The sequence below is a fragment of the Poecilia latipinna genome, unplaced genomic scaffold, assembly GCF_001443285.1.
Source record: "Poecilia latipinna isolate Pla-1442-1.1 unplaced genomic scaffold, P_latipinna-1.0 Scaffold2217, whole genome shotgun sequence".
In the NCBI taxonomy this organism is placed as follows: domain Eukaryota; kingdom Metazoa; phylum Chordata; class Actinopteri; order Cyprinodontiformes; family Poeciliidae; genus Poecilia; species Poecilia latipinna.
Window position 1 is genome coordinate 22,474 of NW_015114833.1, and position 24,035 is coordinate 46,508.

At 40.5% G+C, this 24,035-nt stretch overlaps 1 protein-coding gene and 1 long non-coding RNA gene across 5 annotated transcripts in view; one reads left to right on the forward strand and one right to left on the reverse strand.

The window, feature by feature from the left end:
* The first annotated feature begins 2,609 nt into the window (after positions 1-2,609).
* Positions 2,610-3,098, forward strand: LOC106936797 (uncharacterized). The gene is made up of 2 exons (XR_001422225.1): positions 2,610-2,695; positions 2,729-3,098. It is a non-coding gene; the product is annotated as an uncharacterized LOC106936797 (long non-coding RNA).
* A 1,043-nt stretch (positions 3,099-4,141) lies between these two features.
* Positions 4,142-24,035, reverse strand: part of luzp1 (leucine zipper protein 1) — a 38,122-nt gene continuing 18,228 nt past the window's right edge. For 2 of the 4 annotated variants that reach the window (XM_015018008.1, XM_015018009.1), the window contains exons 2-9: positions 22,800-22,850; positions 21,090-21,218; positions 15,846-16,183; positions 12,311-14,456; positions 11,205-11,695; positions 10,960-11,136; positions 5,230-5,470; positions 4,142-4,208 (exon numbers count right to left, since the gene is read on the reverse strand). In XM_015018008.1, coding sequence (XP_014873494.1) covers positions 5,243-5,470; positions 10,960-11,136; positions 11,205-11,695; positions 12,311-14,456; positions 15,846-15,977 — 3,174 coding nt within the window. In that variant the 5' untranslated portion in view covers positions 15,978-16,183; positions 21,090-21,218; positions 22,800-22,850 and the 3' untranslated portion in view covers positions 4,142-4,208; positions 5,230-5,242. The remainder of the gene's footprint in view (positions 4,209-5,229; positions 5,471-10,959; positions 11,137-11,204; positions 11,696-12,310; positions 14,457-15,845; positions 16,184-21,089; positions 21,219-22,799; positions 22,851-24,035) is intronic. The other 2 variants (XM_015018005.1, XM_015018007.1) reach the window with 1 other exon arrangement.

The following is a 24,035-nucleotide window of genomic DNA, read 5'->3' on the forward strand; positions in this document are numbered from 1 at the left end:
CAAAAGAAAGGACATTTCACAGTTTATTTTTACACCAGAGTCATAAATTTGGGTTAGCCTGTCAAAAGGAAAAACTGGGTGTTCACTTGTTGCCATATTTTTATGTTGTTCGTTTGTAGATGTCGGTTTCAAACACAATATTTAATTACCAAGTCAAAACTTCGGTTTGCAAGCTTGCAACATAAAAATTTGGCTTGCTATCTAAATAAATAGCTCTGGGCTAAGTATTTAGCTAGTTAGCTTGCTTATTAAATATTTATGAAGCTAAATAGTTTTGAATATCTTGCTAAATATTTAATTCACAAGCTAGTAGTTTGGAGACAGTTTGCTTTTGTAGAGCTAAATTTAAGTTTAGCTTTGAGCTAGCCAAATTTACAAGCTAATGTTTAGCTAGCCCAGAGCTAAATAGACAGGTTGGCGCTCAAGTTAGCTTATTAAATATCTATAGAGCTTAATATTAAGTGCAAGTATTTAGCTCTGTTAAATGTTAGCTAGCTTGGAGCTAAACAGTTAGCTTGCTCATTATGTTTTTATGGGGCTAATTATTTAGCTCTGAGTTTGCCAAATATTTTATTTACAAGCTAAATAGTTCTGAGTTACAATTTAGCTTCAAACTAAATATTTAGGTCAAGAACTCTGTTTCTGCCGTTTCAGTTTTCTGGGAGTTTTTTCCCAGATTAGTGGAGCACAGCAGCATTCAGCTTCTTCTCCATGTTTGGTTCTGGTCCTGCAGAAAATCATTTTCCTTCCGCTTTGGAATAAAATCCCAGTAAATGAGTCTGGTTTCCGGTCGGTGTGAATACTTCTGCACAGACAGGGAACATGATGTTCAGAAACAGGTTGGGCTGGGTTCCCTGGGAGCAGAAGATGATCAGCAGATTGAGGTGTAGCTGTTTTTAAGAGCGGCGTTATGTGCTGACTTGGCATTCTTCAGCAGCTTGTGGCTTTCCCTCTTTGAACCCGAACAATTTGCCTGCTTGCTTATTCTGCACGCAGTCAGCTGTTGTTCTCCCTCTCTCTCACACACACACGCATAAACGCTCCGATTCCAACAGTAAGCAAAAAAACAGAAGTGTTGCAAACAGGTTGGTTTTTTATTTTTATTAGAATACATATGGTCTGCTGTACAGCTGGCAGCTTTAAAGAGGCCTACATGCAGAGTGCGGTACGGTTAAAACATGCACATCGTTTAAATCTAAAGCTGAGAGGGGTAAAAAATAAAAAAGCATCCTCATTCAGCCCACCTGGCTCCACTCAGATCCAGTAATAACTCAGAGAGTTTGTCTTGTTTAAAACTGAGGAAGAGAGGAGGGATCCAGTTAAAAATATCATCCTTTAATTCTCATTTCTTGTTAGATTATTTCGCAATTTACATTTATATACATATACATGTGTGAGGAGAGAAGGGATCTGAATGCTTTCATCAGATGTAAAAACCCTGAATTTCTGAGGGAAAGCAGAGTAGATCTGAGGCTGGAGAACCAAACGGTCCGTCTTTAACAGAAACAATCTGCTCTGATTAAGAACGCCACTTTCACTTTTAATAAAAAACAAACAAACAGCGAAAGCCTCTCTCCTCTCTGACCTGTGAGAAAACGCTCATGTTTAGCAACCAGAACACAAAACGGACTCTCCAGGAGTGTAAGAGCAACGACGAAGATAAAAATAAAAAAAAAATCAAGATGGACAAATACTTAATATAGTTCAACAATAAGGCCCACTTTACAAAATTACACATTTCTCCTTAAATAAAATCTATCCAATATAGACTCAAAAATAACATTTTGTTTAACAAAGAAACAAAACCGGACACAGAAAACCCCTCAGAGTGAGCATCTCCCCTTTAATCCAGCATCTTGGAGACAGATCATCCGTCAGCATGGAGGGTTGGTAAATGTAAACCGTAAATACTGTGGAATGATTTTGGCACAAAGTTAAAAAACAAAAAAGAAACACAAATGATTATGATTCCTGTAGTTCTGCAGCAGTTTTCCCTGTTTTTTTTTTGTTGTTTGTTTGTTTTTAGCAATGGTGAAAACACACAGCATGTCCGGAAAAGCAGGACGTTTTTCTGACCGTTACGTTGAGTTCCTGTCGGATTCCTTCAGGAAAAGTGGAGCGACATGTCCTGACGTCAGCGCACAAAAACCTCCGCCTCACATTCCTGACACCCGGCATGAAACAGCAGCAGCTTCAGGGGATTTAATCCCAAACTGGAGCTTCAAAACATCCCAGCAGCCCGTCACCATGAGACCGGAACCGGTTCTGATCCAAAGGAACAGGAGTTCACATCCATCCGCAGGAAAACAATGACTCATTTTGGATTTGAAATGATCCGACTGGGTCTTAAAAACACTAAAATGTTACCACGTATTTTTAATTTCTGATGCAAATATTTTAGTAAACTTGAATTAGGAGAAAACTAACTTACAATAAACTTTTCAGCAAGAAAATAATTCTTTAATCTTGATTTAAAACGGTAATATTTCGCATAAAACGTCTTGAAAAATGTTTAAGTACTTTTAAATAAATATTAAGGAATTATTTATTAAAAATCTCATATCTTGCTGAAAAGTTACTTTTTAGTTTTCTCAGTTCAATTGAACTAATATATTTCCACTAGAAACTAAAAAATACTTTTGATTTTAGATTTTTGCAGTGCAAAACAAAATGCTCAATTAAAAAATTGCTATAAGTTATTTTAAGAAAATGAAAAGTTTGAGTTTAGTTTCAAAATGCACTTATAAGCGCTTTCTAATCGTTTATCCAAATATTAGTGGAATCTTTTTAATCTGAGCTTTTCCGGTAAATTCAGATGAAAATGACAAAAGCAGATTATGAGGAACTTTATACGATGGCCAGACACTCGATCCGCTCGCGTGTTTAAATCAACGTCTCCCTCCCGCTTTTAGAAGCCCTGAGTCAAGACACAGAGACAGGATTAGACGCTGACCTCTGACCTTTCAGCCACGCCAGGAGCTGCTTCACACAGAGGGACCAGAAAAAGACTCTGGATGTCAGGAAAAAATACAAAGTTAGAACGGCTCGACTGTAAAGTCAGCAACACGACCACAAATCCAAAAATGGAAAAAACAAAACATGGCAACACGAGTTACACTGCAAAAACACAAAATCTTACCAAGTATTTTAGTGTACTTTTTAGTGCAAATATTTTGCTGCACTTGAAATAAGATGAAATTAACTTACAAGTAACTTCTCAGCAATAAATATGTTTTATTTTAATTAGATAATTCCTTAATATTCATGAAACCATTCCAGTTTCAAAGGCAGATTATTTCACTTAATGACCTGGAAAAATTTCTTTTTGTATATAAAATAATCTGCCAGTGGAACTAGAACTTTTTCATAAATATTAAGGAATTATTTAATTAAAATAAAAACATAATTACTTGCAAGTTACTTGTATATTAATTTTGTCTTATTTTAATGGTACTAAGATGTTTTAATGTGAATCCTAGCAGTTTGACTCGGGTGCATCGGGATGATCGGTTCAGAAACCATAAAGTGTCGTCGTGGCAACGGGCTGGGCTCCAACCGGACCAATCGGGCTGCAGCGTTTCATTTCATGGAGAACTTGCGTCGCTTCGTTTAATAAATCTGATCATTTCCGTCCGAATCCAGAACTGGTGTTCCGTTTGAAACTCCCTCTCCATGTTCATCGCGTTTCAGCGAGGTTTTCCCCACCTGACCCCGAGAAGGAACAGGAAGCGAATCACAAAAAATAAACAAAAAAATAATAAAATGATCCCAATTTCGCCGACTGTTCCTTTAAGCAGCGTGCATACCGAGTCGCATGCCGAGTCGCAGCCTTCAAGTGCTTTTCTTTTTCTACTTACAGCCATGCAGCCAGCAGCCATTATGCGGCGCTGCTGGAGCTGCTGGAGCCTTCGCCACGCTCCAGGTTGTTTGTATGCATGAGAAGAAGAGGAAGAAGAGGAAGAAGAGTTGGGGCTGATGGAGTAACAGGATTCCTGCTTTTGGTCACATGGGAGGGAGGTGGTTTGGTTCTGCAGGACAATCCGGCGCAGAGTGTGGGGGGCAGAGGGGAAACATTATGACATCATAACACATCCAACAGGAAGTAGAAGAGGAAGCAGAGGCTGATCCAGGGGGATCCTCCAGTTCACTTGGTGCAGGTGATCGGGTCGCATGGCTGCTGGAAAGCTGGCTCAGAGCTGAACGGAGAGCTGCCGAGGAATAAATACAGCAACATTAGATTAAAATGCTTCAGATTAAAAATAATCTGAAATAATTTACAGACAAATAATTCAGCTCATTTGGTGACAATTATGGAAAAATATGTTTTATTTTGAGTAAACTTCCAGAAAATAATCTCCTGAAATAAAGATGATAATATTAATTAAACGGTAGTTTGGAGGAAATTATCACAGAAAAATATAAATTTAATGATGCAAAAATTTAATTTTCTGAGTTTTTCTCTTTAGCTTGACCTGAAGCTGCCTCACATTGAGATGTTTTACTTTTTATTCATCTTAAAATCACAAACATCACGTAGTGCACAATTAAAAGAGGAGGAGATAAAAAATAATTTATGGTTTTTAAAGTTTTCATGAATAAAATCTGAAAAGTGTGGCATCCATTTATATCCAGATCCTCTACTGATGCTGTGGGGAAAAAACATTTTCTTCAGCAACCTGATTGGTTAGAGCTGATGGGAAGATGGACGGAGTTAAATCCAGAAAGAAAAATGACCAACAATCATGATTTACACCAGAGGTCTTCAACATGGGGGCTGTGGCCCACGGGGGGGACACAGAGGAGCTGCAGTAGGGTCATGAAATTTCTGATTGGATTTTTTATTTCTTTATTTTTTCAAACTTCAGGTTATGACTTTAAATACATATTAACATTAATTCAACATATAACAAATGCATATTAACATTAATTCAACATATAACAAATTAATAGGCATAAAATGATGTATTTCAGTCAGAAATACGTCAGCTTGTCTGTTCAGTTTGTTAAAAGTGCAAAAACATCGAAGACCCCTCAAAGGAGATGTCTGAATGACCTAGTCAAAGTTCAGATTGGTTTAAAGACTTATAAATATACATTTTCTCCGTCAAATCTGACCAATAAAACAACATTCATCCAGTTTGTAGCTTTAAAGTGACGAAATGTGAAAGTTTTTCAAAGTTTTTAAAAGTTCAATATTTCTGAACCGTCTAGAAGTAAATCTCCTCTGACCTGCTTCCACAGCCTAGCGATGCTCCGACTGACAGTGGCTCCAGGTTCTGCTTCCCGCTCCGGTTCTCCCCTCCGTCCGGGTCGCCGGCGCCGGGCCTCGGCTGGACCACGGCTCCCCGCCTCGGGTCGCGGCGCCACCCGCCTTGGTCAGCCGGTCATAGGAGGCGCCGGGCTGAGGGTGGCGCCTCCAAGAGGCCGGGCTGCTGCACGGGTTCAGAGCCGGGTCCGGGGCATCTTTAGCCTGGAAGGAAGGAGGTCAGAGGTCAAAACACAGCCGGACTTAAGGTCTGGGTTCGTTGAAGCAGATTGGTGTGTTACGGGCAATGAAACAGAATTAAAAGAATAAAAAAATGTTTGTTTTAAAGTAAAAAATCTGCAAGATAAAACACAGAAATTTTCTAGAAAAAAGTGGAAATTTCTGACTTTCAAAAGTCAAAAAGTTTACACTTAGAAAGTCAGAAATTTCAAACTTTCTTACTAGAAATTTCCAGATTTTTTTCTGCAACTTATTAGAAGATTTTCTTATTTTTTTCTGAGATTAATAAAAGAAAAGTTGTATTTTCTTTCTGTGAAAATTTCCGCTTCAAATCCAGAAATGTTCTTGTTTTTTCTAGACATTTTTTTGACTAATCTGAAACAGTTTTTCTTCTAAAACTTTTAGAGCTCAGAAATGTCTGTTTTTTGTAGGAAGTTTTCTCTGTTTTCTCTGAATGGCCCTGATGCGCCATGTTTATGGAACATAAACGGCCTGTACAGAACAAGGAGAGATCAGTCTTTAATGTGTGGTTTTGTTTAAGCGGATTGGAACATAAACAGATCCGTATTTTCTCCTCCAGTTGGGATGTTTCTCATATGTGGCTATTAAACACAAGCTGCTTGGTGTGCAACACAGAAAGTCTGCCAAGGGAAAAATTCCCAACCAAAAACCCCAAACATACCCCAAGCTGAGAGATTTATAATTTTGGTGGGCTGACTAGAAAATAAAGCCCAAGTTACTAGCTTGCGGCTGCAGCCTCGGCACGTTCCCCGCTCGTCGCCCTGGTAACCCCGGTAACCCCGGTAACCCCGGTGCAGGAAGATGACGGTGCAGTTCCAGCAGCCCGCTCCTGTAATTTCAGCTTTTAAAAAAAGCACCATAATTAGTGAAAGTTGTTGGCCTGGAGCTGCCGCTGCCGTTTTAGAGCGAGTTCTAACTAATTGGCTCTAATGGAGCCCCGCTGGCCGGCCATTCCCGGTCTCCATGGCAACAGACAGGAAGCGAGTCACCGGCCAGCACCGCCGAGCGGCGTGCTCAGCGTGGTCACTTCCTGCTGCAGACGCCGAGGGAGGAAATGGGCATTTTCTCCTTCTTTGGTCACCAAAAGTTGGTAAAACGTCTTAGAAAATCGCTGATCGGACAACCTGAAGGTGATTTGTGCTCCGGAAAAGTTTCTACAAACTTCAGCCCGTTTATGTCAGACTCAGAAATTTACAAGTTATTTTCTAGCAGATTTTTGACTTTTTTCTTTCTGTATTCGTGAAGGAGACGAAAAATGAGTAAAAAAAAAAAAACATTTTTACAAATAAAAATCTTATAAGTGTGGCAGGCTCAGCCTCTCTTAATCCAATAAATAAAATCCAGTTGCTGCCAGAAATCAGCTCCTATGTGTTGGAAAACTAGCATTTTTCAACATCCTGAGCACAACATCCTACAGTTTAACATGGTGATGGCAGCATAATGCTGTGGGGATGCTATTCTTCAGCAGGGGCAGGAATCCAAGACCATCATAAAATAAAAACTTGATAGAACCTCAAGAAGACTTGAATTTTTTCTAATTGAATTAAATAAATTTTAACCAAAACTCTGTTAGCCAACATGCTACCATCAGGGTTTCCGCTGCCGGTCGGGGAACTGAGGCGGTCCAGCGGCGGCCCGCCCTAGAAAATCCCTAGACAGGAAGTGTAATTATATGTTATTGTATAACAGTGACATATAAACAAACAGATAAAGGTTCGGACGGATCCAAAAGTCTGGAAAGGTCAACATTAAGAGATTCACCTTCACTGATATTTTAGGGAATCAGCTCTTCTGTCTGCTTGGTGAAAATGAAACCAGATGCAGTTAAAGGAAATAAACATTAAATTAAAGAAGAGAATAAAGCAGCAACACAGTTAAATCTGAGGCTGTTAGCAGAATCACTGACTTTCTGACCAAATCCGACTCAAACTCTGGTGTTTATCAGAGCTGAATTAGTTTCCTGCAGCCTGAATGGAGACGAGCTCCTGTTAAATAAATCACTCTCTGCTCCAACTGGTTCTCCTCCTCTACACCGGTGTTAAGGAATGGTGTGGCGCTGCCAACCTAAACTCTTAAATCAGCCTTAGCGCGCTGCGCACGGCGGGTGAAACGTCACACCGAGGCGACTTCTGCCCCGTCTTCCTGCCCCGATCATCCAACATGGCGGCTCTGACCGGCAGCCTGCAGCGAGGACTTCACACACCGCTTTGCTGCGTTTCAGTTCAGCGGATCAGGATGTTTTTGGGATCTGAGGTCGGCCAAACATTCATGTCCTGACTGAGGTGGGGAAGGTTGAGTGGAAGGAAAAAGTGCATCAGCGTTTATAGAACAGTGAGGCTAAACTTATTCAGGAGTTTGAGGTTATCGATATCTGATATCAGAAGAAAATATTTAGCTTTTTTAAGCTGCATTAAAACAATAATCACTTGATTAACTTCAAGTTATTTATGGAAACAAATATCCAGCATAGATGATGAGGTTTGCCTTTCAGGACAGAAAGCTAGCAGACAAAAAAATCCAAAGAGAAAGAATTGGGAAATAAAGCAAATAAATCCTCAATAAATCTTTTTCTGTCTGTTTTTACAATCAGATTAAATTTACACATTTTAAAAACTCTGGGAAATTCTTCACCGACCAGCCAAGATGGAGATGAATCAATATTAATCCAGATGTAAGCTGCGATCAGTCTGCCTGCACTGCCTCCTACAGACCGACTGATTAACTGATCACACATTATTGATCCACGATCAGCTGATTCCAGATCTTTTCTGGGCTCAGCAGCTCACATGATGGATCAATTCTGCAGATTAACATGTTTTTCTGTTAAAAATTTAACTAAGAATATGTTAAAGCCACGACTAATGATTATTTTAATAATATATTATTCTGACAATTAATTGATTATTCTGATGATTAATCAAAAATGGCCCTAGTATGCTAATTTTTTGTTTAGCAATTTAAAACATATTTATTCATTAGAAATACATTAAAATATGCAAATACATGTGATTTAATTAATTTTTAAATAAGAACATAAACATTTTATTCCCTAAAATGCAATAGCAGCACTCCGTTAGGTAACGCTTGGTCATTTGTAGCGCTATTTAGAGTAAATATGTTAGTTTAAATAGTGTGAAAAGCTCAGCTCTTTCTGCTTGATGTAATATTAAAACTGTTTAATGAAACTTCTTATTTTACAGAATTTGAACCAGGTGAAGCTAAAACTGCCACTTGGGGATTTTTAGTGACATCTGAATAATCAAACATGTATGGATTTAATTATTATACTGTCTTTTCACCAATTCAAAATCTGTATTACTTTGTTATTTGACACCATGAAATTGGGCCTCTGTCTCTTTAAGAAGCTCCTGCTCTTTCTGAAGCTCCGCCTTCAGGAAGTCATCCAACATGGCTCCTCTATTAACCCATCAACCACGTTTTTACCAGAGTTTCTCTGAAAAATAGCTCCTAAAGGACAGTAGTTCCACCAGGTGTTTGCTAATTGCTGCTAGCTAGTCTGAAGGAGCTGAGAGGGGGAGGAGCTAAGTCTCGGAGGCGGGGCTAGGTTCACTCAGGCGTTTGCCATTTGGTCAACTTGTTTGAAACTTCAGGTGGAAGTATTTGCTATAACCAGGTGCCATGTATTTCTCCTTTTAAACAGTTAATATTGTACACTGTCTCTTTAAATACACAAATTGAGCATCTCTCAACAAAACAAATGCACACCACATTTTCCAGATTTACATTTGTCTTAAAGTAATTTAAAGTTTAATAATTTGTACTTTCTTTAGCAGGTTCTGCAGGAAGATGCAGCAACACACCAATGTTCCAGGTCTGGTTCTGATCCAGGAAGTGCAGACAGCGAGTCCCTTTGTGATGCTGCTTGAATAATGACTTTAGCCTAATAGCATGTGTCATAACTCTGAGTTTTTGGATACTTCTGCTTGGTTTTTACTTCTTTTTAGATGCCAAAACACAGCAAAACAAAGCAGAACCTTAAAAATCAGGACAAATTAACCAAGTTGACCTATGAGCAGCGGGTTTTAACACAAACTCAAACCTTAGCAGCAGTTCTGTGGACATCCAGAGGTACGTTTGTGTAAAACAGCATGATACCGTCAATTTATAGCACTTTTAAACTGCAACGGTCAATTTTTTCTTCTCCTTGAGGGTTTGAACCTTCTTTTCCCACAGTTGGTGTCTGTTTTTTGTTTTTTTTTTTACTTCCTTCCTTTCTACTGTGCCCCACCCTTCTCCCTTCTCTCTTTGTGCACTGAGGCAGCGGGAGGGAAGCCTGCAGAAACCGTTTCTGAAGTCGCAGAGCTCTGGCATGGAGGAAGAAAGACACAAACCGCTTCTTCTGGATGGATCCAGAAAAAAATTCACACCTGATTGGAGATTAACTTCAATCACATGTTAAAGAGAAACAGCTCTAGCGAAATAATTGCTGATTTAGAAATCATCTTAAGGTGTTTGAAAAAGATCTTTACTGTGCAAAAAATCTAAAACTACTTGGATAATATGATTTACAGTATTCACCTTCCCTTCTGGATTAATAAAGTATTTTTGAATTTAATTGAGTCCTTTGGCTGACATTTGACAAAAGAACCGCAGCAGCTGAAAATGTAACCATCTATTTTAGCTAGCGCTAGTTTTTAAGCTAATTTTAGTTAATGCACTGCTGCTAGCGTTCTACATGTAGTGAATGTAATGCTCTGTGTTTAATGTTAGCCAACATGCTACTGTTAACATTTTAACTAGCATGTTAGTAAATTTTAGCTTATAGGCTGTAGCTTCAGTATCAGATGGAGTATGCTAATGTTAGCCCATATGTTACTATTAAGCTACTAAAAAACTATCATTAGCTTTTTAGCTCATTTTGGTTTATATACTGCTGTTAGCATCACATCGTACATAAAGCAAATTAATGCTAACCTATATGATATGCTTCACTAAATGGGAAAGAAATAGAGTGGAGTCAGAATTTAGTGGTTGGAGGATTACTCTTTTGTGTTTGGCTAATGACTACGAGCCATTTTTCCTGCTAGCGCTAGCCTACCAAGTGTTTGTTTTGTTGCATATACCCAGAATGCCCTGTGCTGTAGTCCATTTCCTGATTTTGGAGCGGTCTATGGTCCGCTTGGCGTTCACATAAGCATTCAAACCGAACCAGAGTTCACTTCAACAGAACCCAGACCGAGGTTTGTAGGCGGACCACAGTTCGTTGTTTTGGTCAGAGCTCGATTACACACCTCCGCAAACGAACCGGACTCTAGACAAACTAATCCGGTTTAATGTAACAAAGTTGGTGAGAATGCAAGTTGAAATCGGCTAAAACTAAGATGATGGGATCAGACCGGTAATGGTATTCATTCGCTTCATTAGTTCAGTCTAGAGGATGTGAAACAATTAAACATTCATTTTCAAATTAATATGAAAGTTTGTTGTCCTACCAGTGGTGCCTGGGAGTACGACCGGCTCCAGGACTGGGAGGTAACTGGTGCGTGGGGAATGGTCCTTCCCAGAATTCCTGCTTCTGTAACTGGAGACTCGGACCTCCGGTCTCGGCGGAGCATCAGTTCTTCTGCTTCCTTAGCGCTTGTCGCGCTGTTGTAACGACGCATGTACGCCTGGGACGGATAGCAGGAGGTTACTCGGTTGCTGTGCATTCTGGGTAAAGAGACTGGCTTGTTCTCACCTCTGCTGGTTTAGTTCCTTTCTGCGGCGCTGCGTTGTTCACAGCTTCCTCCGAGTCAAAGGTGGTCGCCCGGTACGCCCTCCATGTTGTCGCCGTCTCTGCTTCGTCTTCGGACCCGACGTCCATCAGCGCCTTGCTCGCCTTGTTTTTCCAGGTGCTCCTCACGGTCACGTTCTTCGTGTCTGACGATGCGTCATCCGCGGAGAGCTCGGTTTGCGTCTGGCTCCTCCAGCTGGTCACCATTGCCGTGCTGCTGCCGCTCTCGAAGCCCGACTCCGTGTCGTTGAAGTCTGAGGACCGGCGCCGGCCGCCGCGCTGGTGGCTCGCATGGCTGCTGGAGGCCTCCAGCCTGGAGGCACTGTGGAGTTTGGTCTTCGTCGGCACGTCATCGCCACAGTCCTGGTCTTGGCACGGCCGCAAGGCAATTTCACTCTTAGGGATGGAAATCTCATACGGGACGGAAATGCTGCCGCGGTGGTCACTGCTGGGTCCTGGCAAGCAGCAGAGACACACAAATACCGTAAATAATGACAAATTTTCTGTGTACTCATTTATTTCTGTTGTCAAAGACAAACAGATTCAACTAATTAACACCAAAACACTTTATATCACGTATATTTAAATTGATGTGTATTCGTGTATTTTTAATAATATTTTGATAATACATAAAAAAATAAATATTTTTCATAAATACTATTTAATATACAACAAGAACAATAAGTAGCATTAATAATAATGATCTCATTACTAACATATAATTTAATGCTAATTAGTATAAGATAAAAAATAGTAATACATTATTATTATTATTATTATTATTATTGCTATTATTATTAGCAGAAGTAGTAATAATAAGGATCATAATATTGATAGCATATATTACAAGAATAAAATGCAATACTTTTATTGATATCGTTTAATGAAAACAACTAATAATCCTATAAATAATCACATATACCATTATTATAACACTATACATTTTTGGAATAATAATGCTAATAAACCAAATAAAAATACTTTGTAATAAGAATTACATCATCATTATTATCATCATTATCAGTTATTAAAATGGTGGCTGTTATGTCGATGATACTTTCTGCACCTACCTATGACGAAGTTGCTGGTCGACGTGTGGCGCTCCTTCACCGGCATCGGCTCGCTGGATAAGCTGCTGCTGCGGCTGCTGGTTCTGGAGGAACTCGGGTCACTGGGGTAGATGGTGATGCTGCTGGTCATTTTGCTGCTGCTGCTCACAATCGGCTTGGTGGAGATCTTGGGTTTGCCGTTTGTTGACAAGGACTCTGAAATCATGACTTCCTTCCTGTCGATCTCAACAATCGCGGGCTTGATGACGGCCTTTGACCTCAGCGCCTCCCGGGGGCTGCAGACTCTCTGGATCTCGATGGACGACGGCGTTTGGACGGGAGTGTGGCGGCCTCCTCCGTCGGCCGGCTGCACCCTGCTAAACAAGTCCTCGTCGAAGGAGCTCCTGGAGGAAGACCCCTCCGACTGCGAGTCGTGGACGTGAGGGTATCTGGTGTACTTGGAGCTGGTCGTCCTGCTGCTCACCGACGCGCTAATCGTCTCAGCTACAGGTTCCACTTCTGAGGGTCTTGAGCCAGTGGACTCGGTCTCAGATGCAGATGAATGGCTGTCTGAGCCGAGGTCGTTGGGCAGCAGCGGAGTGATGTGAGATTTATAGGCCGTGTACGACCCGTTGGCTTTGGATGCCAAAGACTCCTGAACGGTGTCTGTTGGTTCCTGATCAGAGGCGGACACCGCCTCCTTCTCCGCTGCAGACACGTTGTTCACGCCAACATTCTCTGGCACAGCATCAGAGTTGTTCGACTCGGTGTCACTGCCTCCGTACGCTTTAGAGAACCTCTCTCTGTTCTTCGCCTCGGCGTCCGTCTGCTTGAACGGCGACCTCTGAGGCTTCGGTTCATTAGCAGCTGGAGGGTAGCGGCTCAGGACGGACGCCTTCTTAACTTCGGAGGTATGCGAGGCTCCTTTAGGGCGTTCCTCAGGGAATCGAGACGTGACTCCGTTGTCTGAAGAAACGGTAGCAGATGTGGTTTTGGGAGTCCGTCTGTTCCTCAGAGCAGGACTCAGAGGCCGCTTTGTCATCTTTGGGGAACTCTCGCCTTTGCCCCTCAGCATGGTTTCTCTCCTGTGCTGAGGGGAAAGCTCCCGGACCCGGTGCTTTGGAGAGCCTGGCTCTGTAAACGCTGCAGAACTTTTAAATTTGGGCTTCTCTTGCCTTGTTGATACCGCCTCCTCGTTCTCAGCTTTGCCATTCTCCAGGACCTTCGCGGGATTTCCATTGCCGTGTTTTTCGACATGCCCGATTCCTTTACCCCCAATCCCAGCTTTTCCACACAGCTGCATCCGGAGCTGCTCCACCTGTTCGTTCAGTTGGCGAGATCGCCTTTGCTCCATCTGAAACTTCTCGTGAAGCTCTCCGTTCTGGAACTGGGTGTTCTTCAGATCCTCCTCCACTGCCTCCATTTGCTTGAGGCGGTTCTTCAGCTTCTCCACTTCCTGAGTCAGCTCCTTTACTTTGTTGTCTTCCTCCTGTGAGCCCTTCTTGATCTCAGACTTGTTGATGATGCCTAGCTTCTCATCTGCTAGCTTCAGGTAGTCAAGGTTCTTCTTTCCTGACAGTTTACTTGTGAAGAGCGCGGTGGAAGAAAGTTCGTCCTCAATTCTTGAGCTCATGAAGTCTGAACGATCTGGACTTTTTCTTTCCTCTGAAAGCTTCTGAATGATCTTCTCATCCTCTCTTTGCTTCTCCAGCAGCTTCTTCCGCTCGCTGACAAACGCCTGAGTGAAGGCCTTGAGCTTCTCCAGCTCTTTCGCCAGCGCCTGCTCTGCCTTGTCCAGCTTCGTCTCGGAGCCTTCGACTTCTTTCAAGCGCGCTCTGAGCGTCTCCAACTCTGAGGAGAGCTTCTTGGTCAGGTTCTTCTCCTCGTTGAGACTCAGGCACAGTTGGCTGCAGTCAGACTTGCTTTTAGCAAAAGCTTCCTCCAGTTTCTCCAGTTCAGCCATCCTCCGCTGAAGACGCTCGATCTCGCCCTTCAGCTCCTTGGTGAGGTTTTCCTCCTCTTCCAGTTTCTCACGGACTGTGCGGCAGAGGTCCTCGGCTTTGCGTACCTCCTCATCCTTGCCCTGGATCTTCAGCAGACGTTTCCGTAGCGCCTCCACGTCACCCAACAGGGACGAGTTGCTGCCTTCTGCTTGGATGATCTTGTCCTGCAGAGGAGGGAATCATTAATCATTTCTGTCCTAAAGCAAAATCTCCAATTTGTCCCTGCCTTCATCTACCTTTTATCAACCATTTCAGTCTCATTGAATGAGCAACAGAGTTATTTTCAGGTTGGGTTTGAAGACTAGAGTTCAAATTCATCAGTGGATATTCTGTCGTTAAGTTAGCTTGAAACAGCAAAGCTACATAAAAAAAAATCCACATTTATTAATTTAAATGACAAAAGGTTCCACTGAAAAATATTTCTGGCCCCACGTTGATCTTGAAAACTAATGCTTTCCTTTAAGTGCAGATTTCATTTTGGGCAACTAGCCAACAGTTTTCTTATTTTTGGTTGTCCACTAGGGGGCTCCACTGTTGCCAAGGCAGCAAAATTTTAAGTTTTTCAGGTAAAGTTGCTACAGAGATAAAAGTTTTGTAGATGTGTGTCGCATGTCACATATACACAACTTTAAGGAAATTAAATATTTTCTTAAGTGACTTTAGGAAATAAAAAACAAATAAAATGTGAACACAAACATAATAACAAATACTTAATGATAATCATTTTAATCAATAAATAATTTATTATTGGAATAATATACTACTATTACTACTGTTGTTGATAATCTGCATCAGTGATATTTTTACTTATTCATCAATATTTTAATAACATTATTATTTTCAATTTTCGGCAGTATTTAAATATGAATTATTTTATTATTAGCAATATTTTTAATAAAATTATGAATATGTTTTAGAAATATTAATAATTTTATTACTAGCATTTTAATAAAAATTATAATTTACATGTTAATTTCAGCAATATTTAAATTATTGCTAAAATTCTGATATATTCTACAAAATTTGTCATCAGCAATATTATATGTAATAATTATATCACTAATATCAGCTATATTAATTATATAAATATTAATATTGAATTAATATCAATAGTATTTATTCTCGTGTAAAAAAAAATAAAACTGTGGATGAATTAAAAAAATTCACTTTTGAAGGGTTAAAATCCCCAAATACTATCATTAGCAGCAGTATGGATATTTCAGGGTAAAGTAGTTTTAACAAACTGTCTTGATGAAAATGCAAAACAATATTTGAATAACATTTTTACAGCAGTTTTGAGGAAACAGACCATTTTCTTCCTTTGGGTCTCGATTGGGAGTTTTTTTTTAAAATGTTTTTAATCCGACATGGCAGAAAAACTAATAATCCACCAAAATTAACCCTGGAGGCAACTGATCCATTTCTGGGTCTAATAATTATCATAAGCAAATTCATCTTGACATTAATTTAAAGTAAATTGTTGTAATAATTTGGTTCTGATCCCTGTAAGCTCGACCCAAACTGTTAAAGTCGTGATGCGCAGCGCCACCAACCTGCAGGTCGAGCAGCTCGTCCTCCGACTTCTGCAGCTTGTTGGTCGCTTCTTCCAGTTCGTCCAGCCTCCTGCCAAGACTCTGCAGCTTGTGCCGTAAGTGGCGGTGCGTCATGTCTTTATGATCCGACATGGCTGCTAACTTCAGATCGGATTCTTTTCTCTCTGTTTTCGACGTCCAGGTTATTTGAAAGCAGCGTTTTGGGACTTCCACATCTGTGTGGCAGTGATAGCAGGACCTCAAAGCGCTCTCCTGGTCCTCTTGTCAGCCTGACTGGTTGCGGTTGTTTAGGTCTCCAAAATTGCCTCTATATGGTGTTTAGCAGACAAATTTGTCATCTGTAGGAGAGAAGGACAGGAAATGACACTAATTAGTCATCCGTGATTTGTCAATGTCAGTTGCTGTTCCCAAAAGTAGCAAGAAAGACAGAAAAATGAGTCAAGAGTGGCTGATTACACTCATTTTACACAGTAAAAACATCAAAAAACACTCAAATTTACTCTTCAACTGGAAAAGTTTGTTTCATCCTCCAAGTTAGTCAAACAGCTGGTTCATTGGCTGAATCAAGAAAAATGTTTAATGTGAGCAGAGATAAAACAGCTGAGGATAAACAATTCAAGTAATGCTGCCTTAGAGAACGCTGCAGTCGAAGCCATCAGTGGTTCAGGACTTCAAACTTCATTACATTGAGTGAGTTAATTACAGATAGTCCTTTTATGGGCATTTTTCCTTCAATTTCTTCCCGCTAAGCTACATAAAAAAGCCTAAAAATGTTTTAAAATGTCCCATTTTCCCATGATGTTCTGATAGAACAGTCGGTCTGATCATTTCATGTTCTTATTATGAATCTGTTATAAAAACTAGAAAACAGTCAGTTGTTTTCGCCTTGAAATGCAAAACACATGTAAGAAAATATGCAGCTTCACACATTTTTACCATCAGAATCAAATGATTCATTAATTTAATGCTCCGTTACACATTTTGAAAATGTGTCAGTCACTTATATTCATATCAAGAGTTACTTTTTACACTGAACATTAGCACAATTTTCAAATCAGAAACTCTTTTTGCTACCAAGTTATTGAATTAATAGACATGAGCTCTACAAAAATATTTTTATAGTTTTTAATCTTATTTAGGTTCTTCAACCATCAGATTAAAGCAAAGTTCATCTTTCCAAAGTCTCAGGAACTCCTGATCATTCATGGAGATTTGTTTTAGAAATATGGACTGAGAACGTTGATTTTAGCATTAGCGGCTACATGCTTAGCACTGAGATGCTAATTTAGGCTTGAAAAGCTTCTCTGATTGGCTAACTCCTTTTAGTACAACTTGAACACAACAGAAGTATTTTCAGATCCAATCAGATCCGTGCAGAAGCAGAAATTAACCTCCAGCGGTTTGGCTGCTGTTGGCAGATGTCGCTTGTGCGTCAGACTTATGGGTGTACCAGAAACGTGAAAATAAAAAGTTCCAGCTTGGAACTTTTGTATGTAAAAGTAAAAAAGAAATTAATTGTTAAAATCAACGTAAATAATGAATATTTACATGCTAAAGTCCCAACCATAACAAATAGAAAACTAAAACACTAATCATCAGTTTTTTGTGTTTGCTTTTTACTTATTATTAGGAAAGCCATGTGTAGAGGACAAAACAAGTCAGAGAAGTAAATTTGACATATTACAGATCTCAGAACAGACCATGAATGCTTTTATAAATAATGGCACTTTTTAAAGGTGTATTAGAGAAACACTGAAGTGATTTTAAATGTTCAAATGCTAATAATTTGTTAGAATCATCCAAACAGACCAAGGAAATTTCTCCAGCCCGTCTTTCACCTTGCCCGTCCTTTGTAGTAGGTTGTGTGTGTGTGTGTGTGTGTGTGTGTGTGTGCAGCTCTGTTGTCCCACATCGATCCCTTCTTCCTGCTGACAGCAGCACATCTCGACCCACCGCCCGGCTGCTGCTCCCTCAGGACCGTCATTAAGAACCAGCAGATCACCAGGAAAGTCATGAATGCCACCAACATGGCCGCCCTGTCGGTCAGGGGGCGGGGTTAGTGGTTGCTACGGGTCACCACAGATCTCATGAATGATTCAGGTAGCAGGATCATCCCTCCCCCCCATCAGCTTCTCACATTGACCACAGAGGAAGAAAGAAGGTCCATATCGACCCGATTGGAGGACGCCACATCTGGGCTCATCATCACTTATGTCCGCCCCCCCCAACCCGACGGCCGGCTCCACGGCTCCTCTTCCTCCCGCTTTACAGCCTCACCATCCTGAAGCCTGAAACCACAACTCAGGAGGATCTGTGCAGCTTCCTTTGACGTCTCGCCGTAAATCTGCGTCTATATGAACCATGTGTGCAGAACTCTTTGACATGTCATTACAGCTCCTTTAAGATGGAATAATACACTTTCTATACTTTTATTTGGTGCGATGAAACCCAAAGCTGTCTCCCCGCAGCTCATTAAAAGTCTTACTAGAAGTAAATATGCTTTGAACGTACACATGTCACCGGGTTGTTCTGGCTCAGTAACACTGACATGCAGCAGATAAAGTCCTGGAGGAACGGAGGGAAGCAACAGAAACACCTTCGCTCCGGAGGAATGCTCCGCGTTTTCCTCAGCCGCTTGCTGGGATCCACGACCGTCTCTGCGACTGATCCCAATCCAGCAGACTAAAAATACAGCATGAGATTCTTATAAATCCATCAAAGAGAGATTTGGTCAGTGGTGGAAAATATTTCAGCTCTTTGTGGCGGATCAGAATGAGGCTCGGGGAAAAACGCTGCCACTGAAAACTAAGAGGAGGGAAACGGTTTACCTGAGTTAGTACGCAGTAAAAGTAACATCATGACCAGCAGCTGTGGAGGCTTTATTGGGAAGCAAGTCATAAATCATCCTAAGAATTTATATTTGTACAAAAATCTGTTGAATGTTTGTTTTTCCCAGAGGCCCTTCTACTCTGACACACCTAAATAAAATTCAGTGCAATTCAATGCAAGGTAAACATTAACTTAGAGCTAAATATATAGCTTCCTAGCTAAAGATTCAACTTCACACTTAATATTTAGCTAACAAGCTAAAGATTTAACTTTGCTTTAATTTAGTACGAGGATAAACATTTAGCCTCATGCTAAATACTTAGCTGGAAAACTAAATATTTAGCTTAAAACTGAATATTTAGCTTAAAACTGAATATTTAGTTGAGTTAAATAGTTATGGAGCTAAACTTCTGCTTGCTTGAGCACCAAATTTCAAGTCTTTCCACATATTCTGAAAAGGCTTTAACTAGGCCATTCTGTCATCTCTAACCGTACGTTTATTGTCGCCGTGATGGAAGATGAACCTCCTCACTTACAGCCTCCTCACAGCATAATGCTGCCACCACCATGTTTCACTGTGAGCTTGATGAAAACTTCTGCTTTTTTTTGTAGGCCGTAAATTTAAATTTTCATCCCGTCTGACCGCAGCGCGTTCCTCCACTGGGAATAAAACAGTCGATTAATCTAAAGCTGTTTATCCGTCTCTGCTGTTTTCCTTTAATCTGAGAATAAAAGTCAAACATCTACAAGATGTGGCTGAAGTTTAGCAGAAAGGTTCTGTCAACCACTCCAGAGTTTCTTACAAACCCAAACCCACCCACACACACACACACACACACACACACACACACACACACACACACACACACACCAAGGTTACAGCAGAAAGCATATAATTAAGGCTTCAGGCCTGACCGTTCCCCTTTAGTACATTTTGTTCTGTTCTGAGGAACAGCGGGGGGAGAAGACCCGCTCTCTTCTTGCACTTGACGTTAACTTGGTTTTGAGGCTCTTCTGCTTCATAAACACGATAAACAGTCCAATCAGAAAGCACATCTCCTTACAGGGAACGGGCCACAGGAACGGCCTTTATGCAAACGTACTGATGTGTGTGGATGGATGCTGGCGCAGCCCGGAACCACAAGATGGCGGAGACCTGAAGCTTGGCCCGCAATGTCCCGTTTTCCAAGATAAAGAAGGCCGGCGTCCTATAATGGTTGGTTTGCCGTTTCCTGTGCTGTCGTGTTGCCTTTTCCCGTTTCTAGCACTCTGTCAGTCTAGAAAAATGTCAACATGGAAGGTACGATTTCATTTCTGCAAAACTACGACTGAATGTACAAAAAAGGATCAGCAAAGAACAGAGCTGCGTTTTTCCTCGTAGATTCTGACTGAAAAGCTGCAGACATGACGGTGGAGCTGAACGTCGTCTGCAGAAGAAGAAGAGTTTTGTTTTACGGGAAAAAAACGTGGAAGTGAACTGCATCGAACGACTGAGCAGAATCTGGGCGGCTGATGTTCACAGACGGTGGAAAGTTAGGAGAAGTCAAAAAATAAAAGAAATTATTTAAGCATGTCTGTCATTATTCAGTCAGATTTTCACCATGTTATTCACGTCACAGTTTCAAGATAAATATCTGAATAGTAACCTCAATATTTAGTTTACAAAGTAATATTTAGTTTGAAGCTAAATTATTTAGCTTGCAATCAAAGTCAGTAGGTCAGGCTTTTTAAGGATGTGAGATCGGCCAGAAAACCGCAATCGGTGCACTGCTACAAAAAAGAAGAGAAAAAAACTAAATAAAGGAAAATGTAGGAAAATAAAAAGAAAAAAGGAACAAATGGGAAGATAAGAAAAACGGATAAAACAAAAGCAAGAAAGGAAAGGAAGTAAAAAATTGTAAGAAAAAAAAGAGAAACAAGAATTTTTTTTATTATTAAAAAAGAAGAACTGAAACAGGAAAATAAATCCAGCAAGAAAAATTAGAGAAATTGGTAAAAGGGGAAAGTTAAAAAAATTAAAAACAAAAAACAATAAACAAATGGGAAGAAAAGGAGAAAAAACTGGAGAGAGAATTGGAAAAGGAAGAGAAAAAAGAAAGGAGTAAATAATATACAGTCTGACGCTCATCAGATATTTCTTGATAAATAGTTTGGTTGCTAAATGATGAAACAGAATTTTGTCTGACAACCTGATCAATAATCGAATCATCAGTGGATGTTTTGATTATTGTCTGGATTCGATTGATAAAAATCCAAAGTGCCTTCATGAAACTAAAGTAAATCTTAAATTTGAGCTCATGGATGTGCTGACAGCAGACCTTCCCCAACGATCCCAGAGCGAGCGATCTGCCCCGAGCAGAAACTCCGTGACCCGGTGAGAAGGCGTGAGCGGCTGGGCGGCGCTGCCCTTCGTACCTATTTAAAACTCCCAGCAGCTGCTCAAAGGCTCCAGCAGACATCAAACCCCGTCCGACCCGACCCGACCCGACTCGGGAGGCTGCGTCACACGATGAGCTTCCCCAGGAGGAATGCGAGAGCGTCACACTGATAAGAGAAAACACGGCGACACTCGTCAGAGTCAGCAGCACCGAGGGGCTGGGAGTGAAACCAGCAAACAGGAGCTACTGCAGCCTGCAGGACGGCTTCTCACAGTGCTGCATGAATACACCAAGATCTGGAGAAAAATGACAAAACGTTTCATATTCTGCTTTAAAAGAGGCCATCAAACCTGCTGTTGGTTAGCAGGATGTTCCACATTGGTGCACAAATAATAAAACACCTGAATTTATCTGATGGCCAGAAAATAATGAGTCCAGATAAAAAAAAACTTCAAACTTCTAAATCAGAAAATACACCTCGGCATTCATAAAGTTATAAATAAATAACAATAAATAAATAAAATCTAACTAGTGTTTTATGTGTTTTCTTTGATGTTTGAGGAGCAGAAGGAACATTTCCAGTTTTATCTCATCTTAAAAAGGAAAAACACAGTAAATCTCTCTGCTCAGTTCTGATTGTTTGATTATTATTTATTTTGCCGTCTGGTTGTTCCTGCTACCGCCACTCCCCAAGCTGCTTTAGGACATAAATCACTTCTGCAATAAAAATGTATTTTTGGTCTGATAACATTTGGTAATTTTGGGTTTGCCTTATATGGAAGCGTTGAACAGCTTGGAGATAAATTCAGGAGCCGAATCTCATTTAAAGCTGAGATTCTGGTTTTTTGTTTTGTTTATTCTCATGTATAAACATATGCACAGGTATATGAATTCATGTTCCAAACTCCGTTTTATAATGTGCAAATGTTTACCTGTATTTCACTTGAAAGACAAAATAAAAAAATATCGTAAAAAAACTAAGAAGTAAAGCTTTCTTGTTTTAATGAGAATTTTATGCGTTGTTGTAACGACATAAAGTCGTCTCCTCTGACAGATTACAACTTAAAAAGGAATAAAGCGACACGCTGCGACTCTCCTCCTCTCCCTGGTATGACGCCCTGAGGTCAGTTGATCCCATCTGGGCCACCGTAGCTAAATACCAAAACAGTTTATAATGGAAGATAATGCTAAAGCGCTACATCAACATTATATGTAGTCAAAACTAACAATAAATCAACTTTGTGTTTACTGCAAGCTAATGCTGAGGTGCTAAATTCAGCCATGTTGACACCCACCATGTGTCAGTAACATGCGTTACGTCGCATCAGCAGCAGGACATTTACTCTCCTACCTTTACCCACTCCAAAATAAAAGCAAGAATCTAACGACTTTAAAAATTATTAACAGTCGATGACCAAAACGTCAACATCGATGTCAAACTTTAACCAACTGAAATTTTACAAAACAGCCAATTAATCTAGAAAGATGAATTTAGGGGAAGTGATGTGTGCTAAACTTTTTCAAATTTAGCAAAACCTGTAAAGCGCTAAGGGAAAAGTTAGCTCTGCTAACCCAGCCTGTCCCTGACCCAGCAGCTGGACGGTGCCGATTGTTCTCTCAGGTTGGTCACATCTGGACACGTTTGTGGTGGAAATGTGACAAATTGTGAAACAATTTTGAGGAGTGTTTTTTTTTTTTTTTTGGAAAGCTTTTCTGCAAAGAGATGAAAAGAGGAAATCAGACTTACTTTAACGTTTCGTCTTCAGGACGTTACACTCCCCTCCAGAATCCCTCCATCCTGCAGGAACACACACAGAGGGCAGGAGGTTAGGCAAAGAGGAGCACTGGTCATCATGATATCAACACACACACACTCATGCCATCTTTCACCAATGTCATCTGGTGCAGTTGGCAGGAGCTGAGGCTGCGGCGGGGCTGACAATGCAGCCACTGTAGAGGAGATTGTTCACAGTCAAGCTAACCGGCTAAGGATGAGCTAACGGCTCAGATATGGGACTCATGCATGAGCAGACAGGCAATGTTTGGCCAGCACAACAGAAGGCCCCATTCAGCCGTCTGCAGAGGCACTTTTACACACACACATTATCTTAATCATCATCAACATCCTAGGAGCTCTCGTCTGCTTCACACACACACACACACACACACACACACACGCGGAGGAAACGCTGCCGACTCGCAGCATTCCATGACAGTAGCGTTCCATATGTTTGGTTAAGCCGAGTCCAGATCCAAGAGTCTGGACTGAATTTAAAGGAGGAGGAACCGATTCAGTCAGAGCTAACGCATTTCCACCGTTAGCGTCAGCCTGACACTCCTCCGTCTTCCAGGTCAGAGAGAAAAGCAAAACGCAGCCTCCGAAACAGGATTCAAAGTTACTCAAACCAACCTGAAACTACCAGTCAGCCACCCAACCTGTTAAATTATGGATTTGACTAGGCCAGGATGCCAAAAAGCAATAAAGAACCAACTTTCTTTCTTTTTATTTGATTGTGAGGTCGACAAATTCAACATAAACAAACAAATATAGACAAACAGATCACTAGGCTTTTGTTGGACGATAAACTATTATTGCCATAACTTATTGCTAGAAGGCAAATCCGTTAATCACATAATGAATTAAAATCAAGTCATTTTTGTCTTTTCTCTCTTTTCTACCAAAAACTGGGTGATAAAAGTTTTCAGTCTGGATAATTTGTCTTCATAATTAATTTTATTTGTCGTTTCTGTTGTTTTGTTTATTTATTTTGGATATTTAAAATGTCACCCTGTTCCAGTGTTAAAATGTTTATAAGAATTTAAATTTTATTGATCTGTGAGAATGTGTTTTTGCATTATTATGCCATTAAATTGGTCTGAAAACAACAATATTACTGTTTACCGCAGTAACTTCAGAGACAATTTAAGCAAAATTTGTTATGGTACCAACAGCTTAAGGACGTTCATGATCTCGATTAATCTG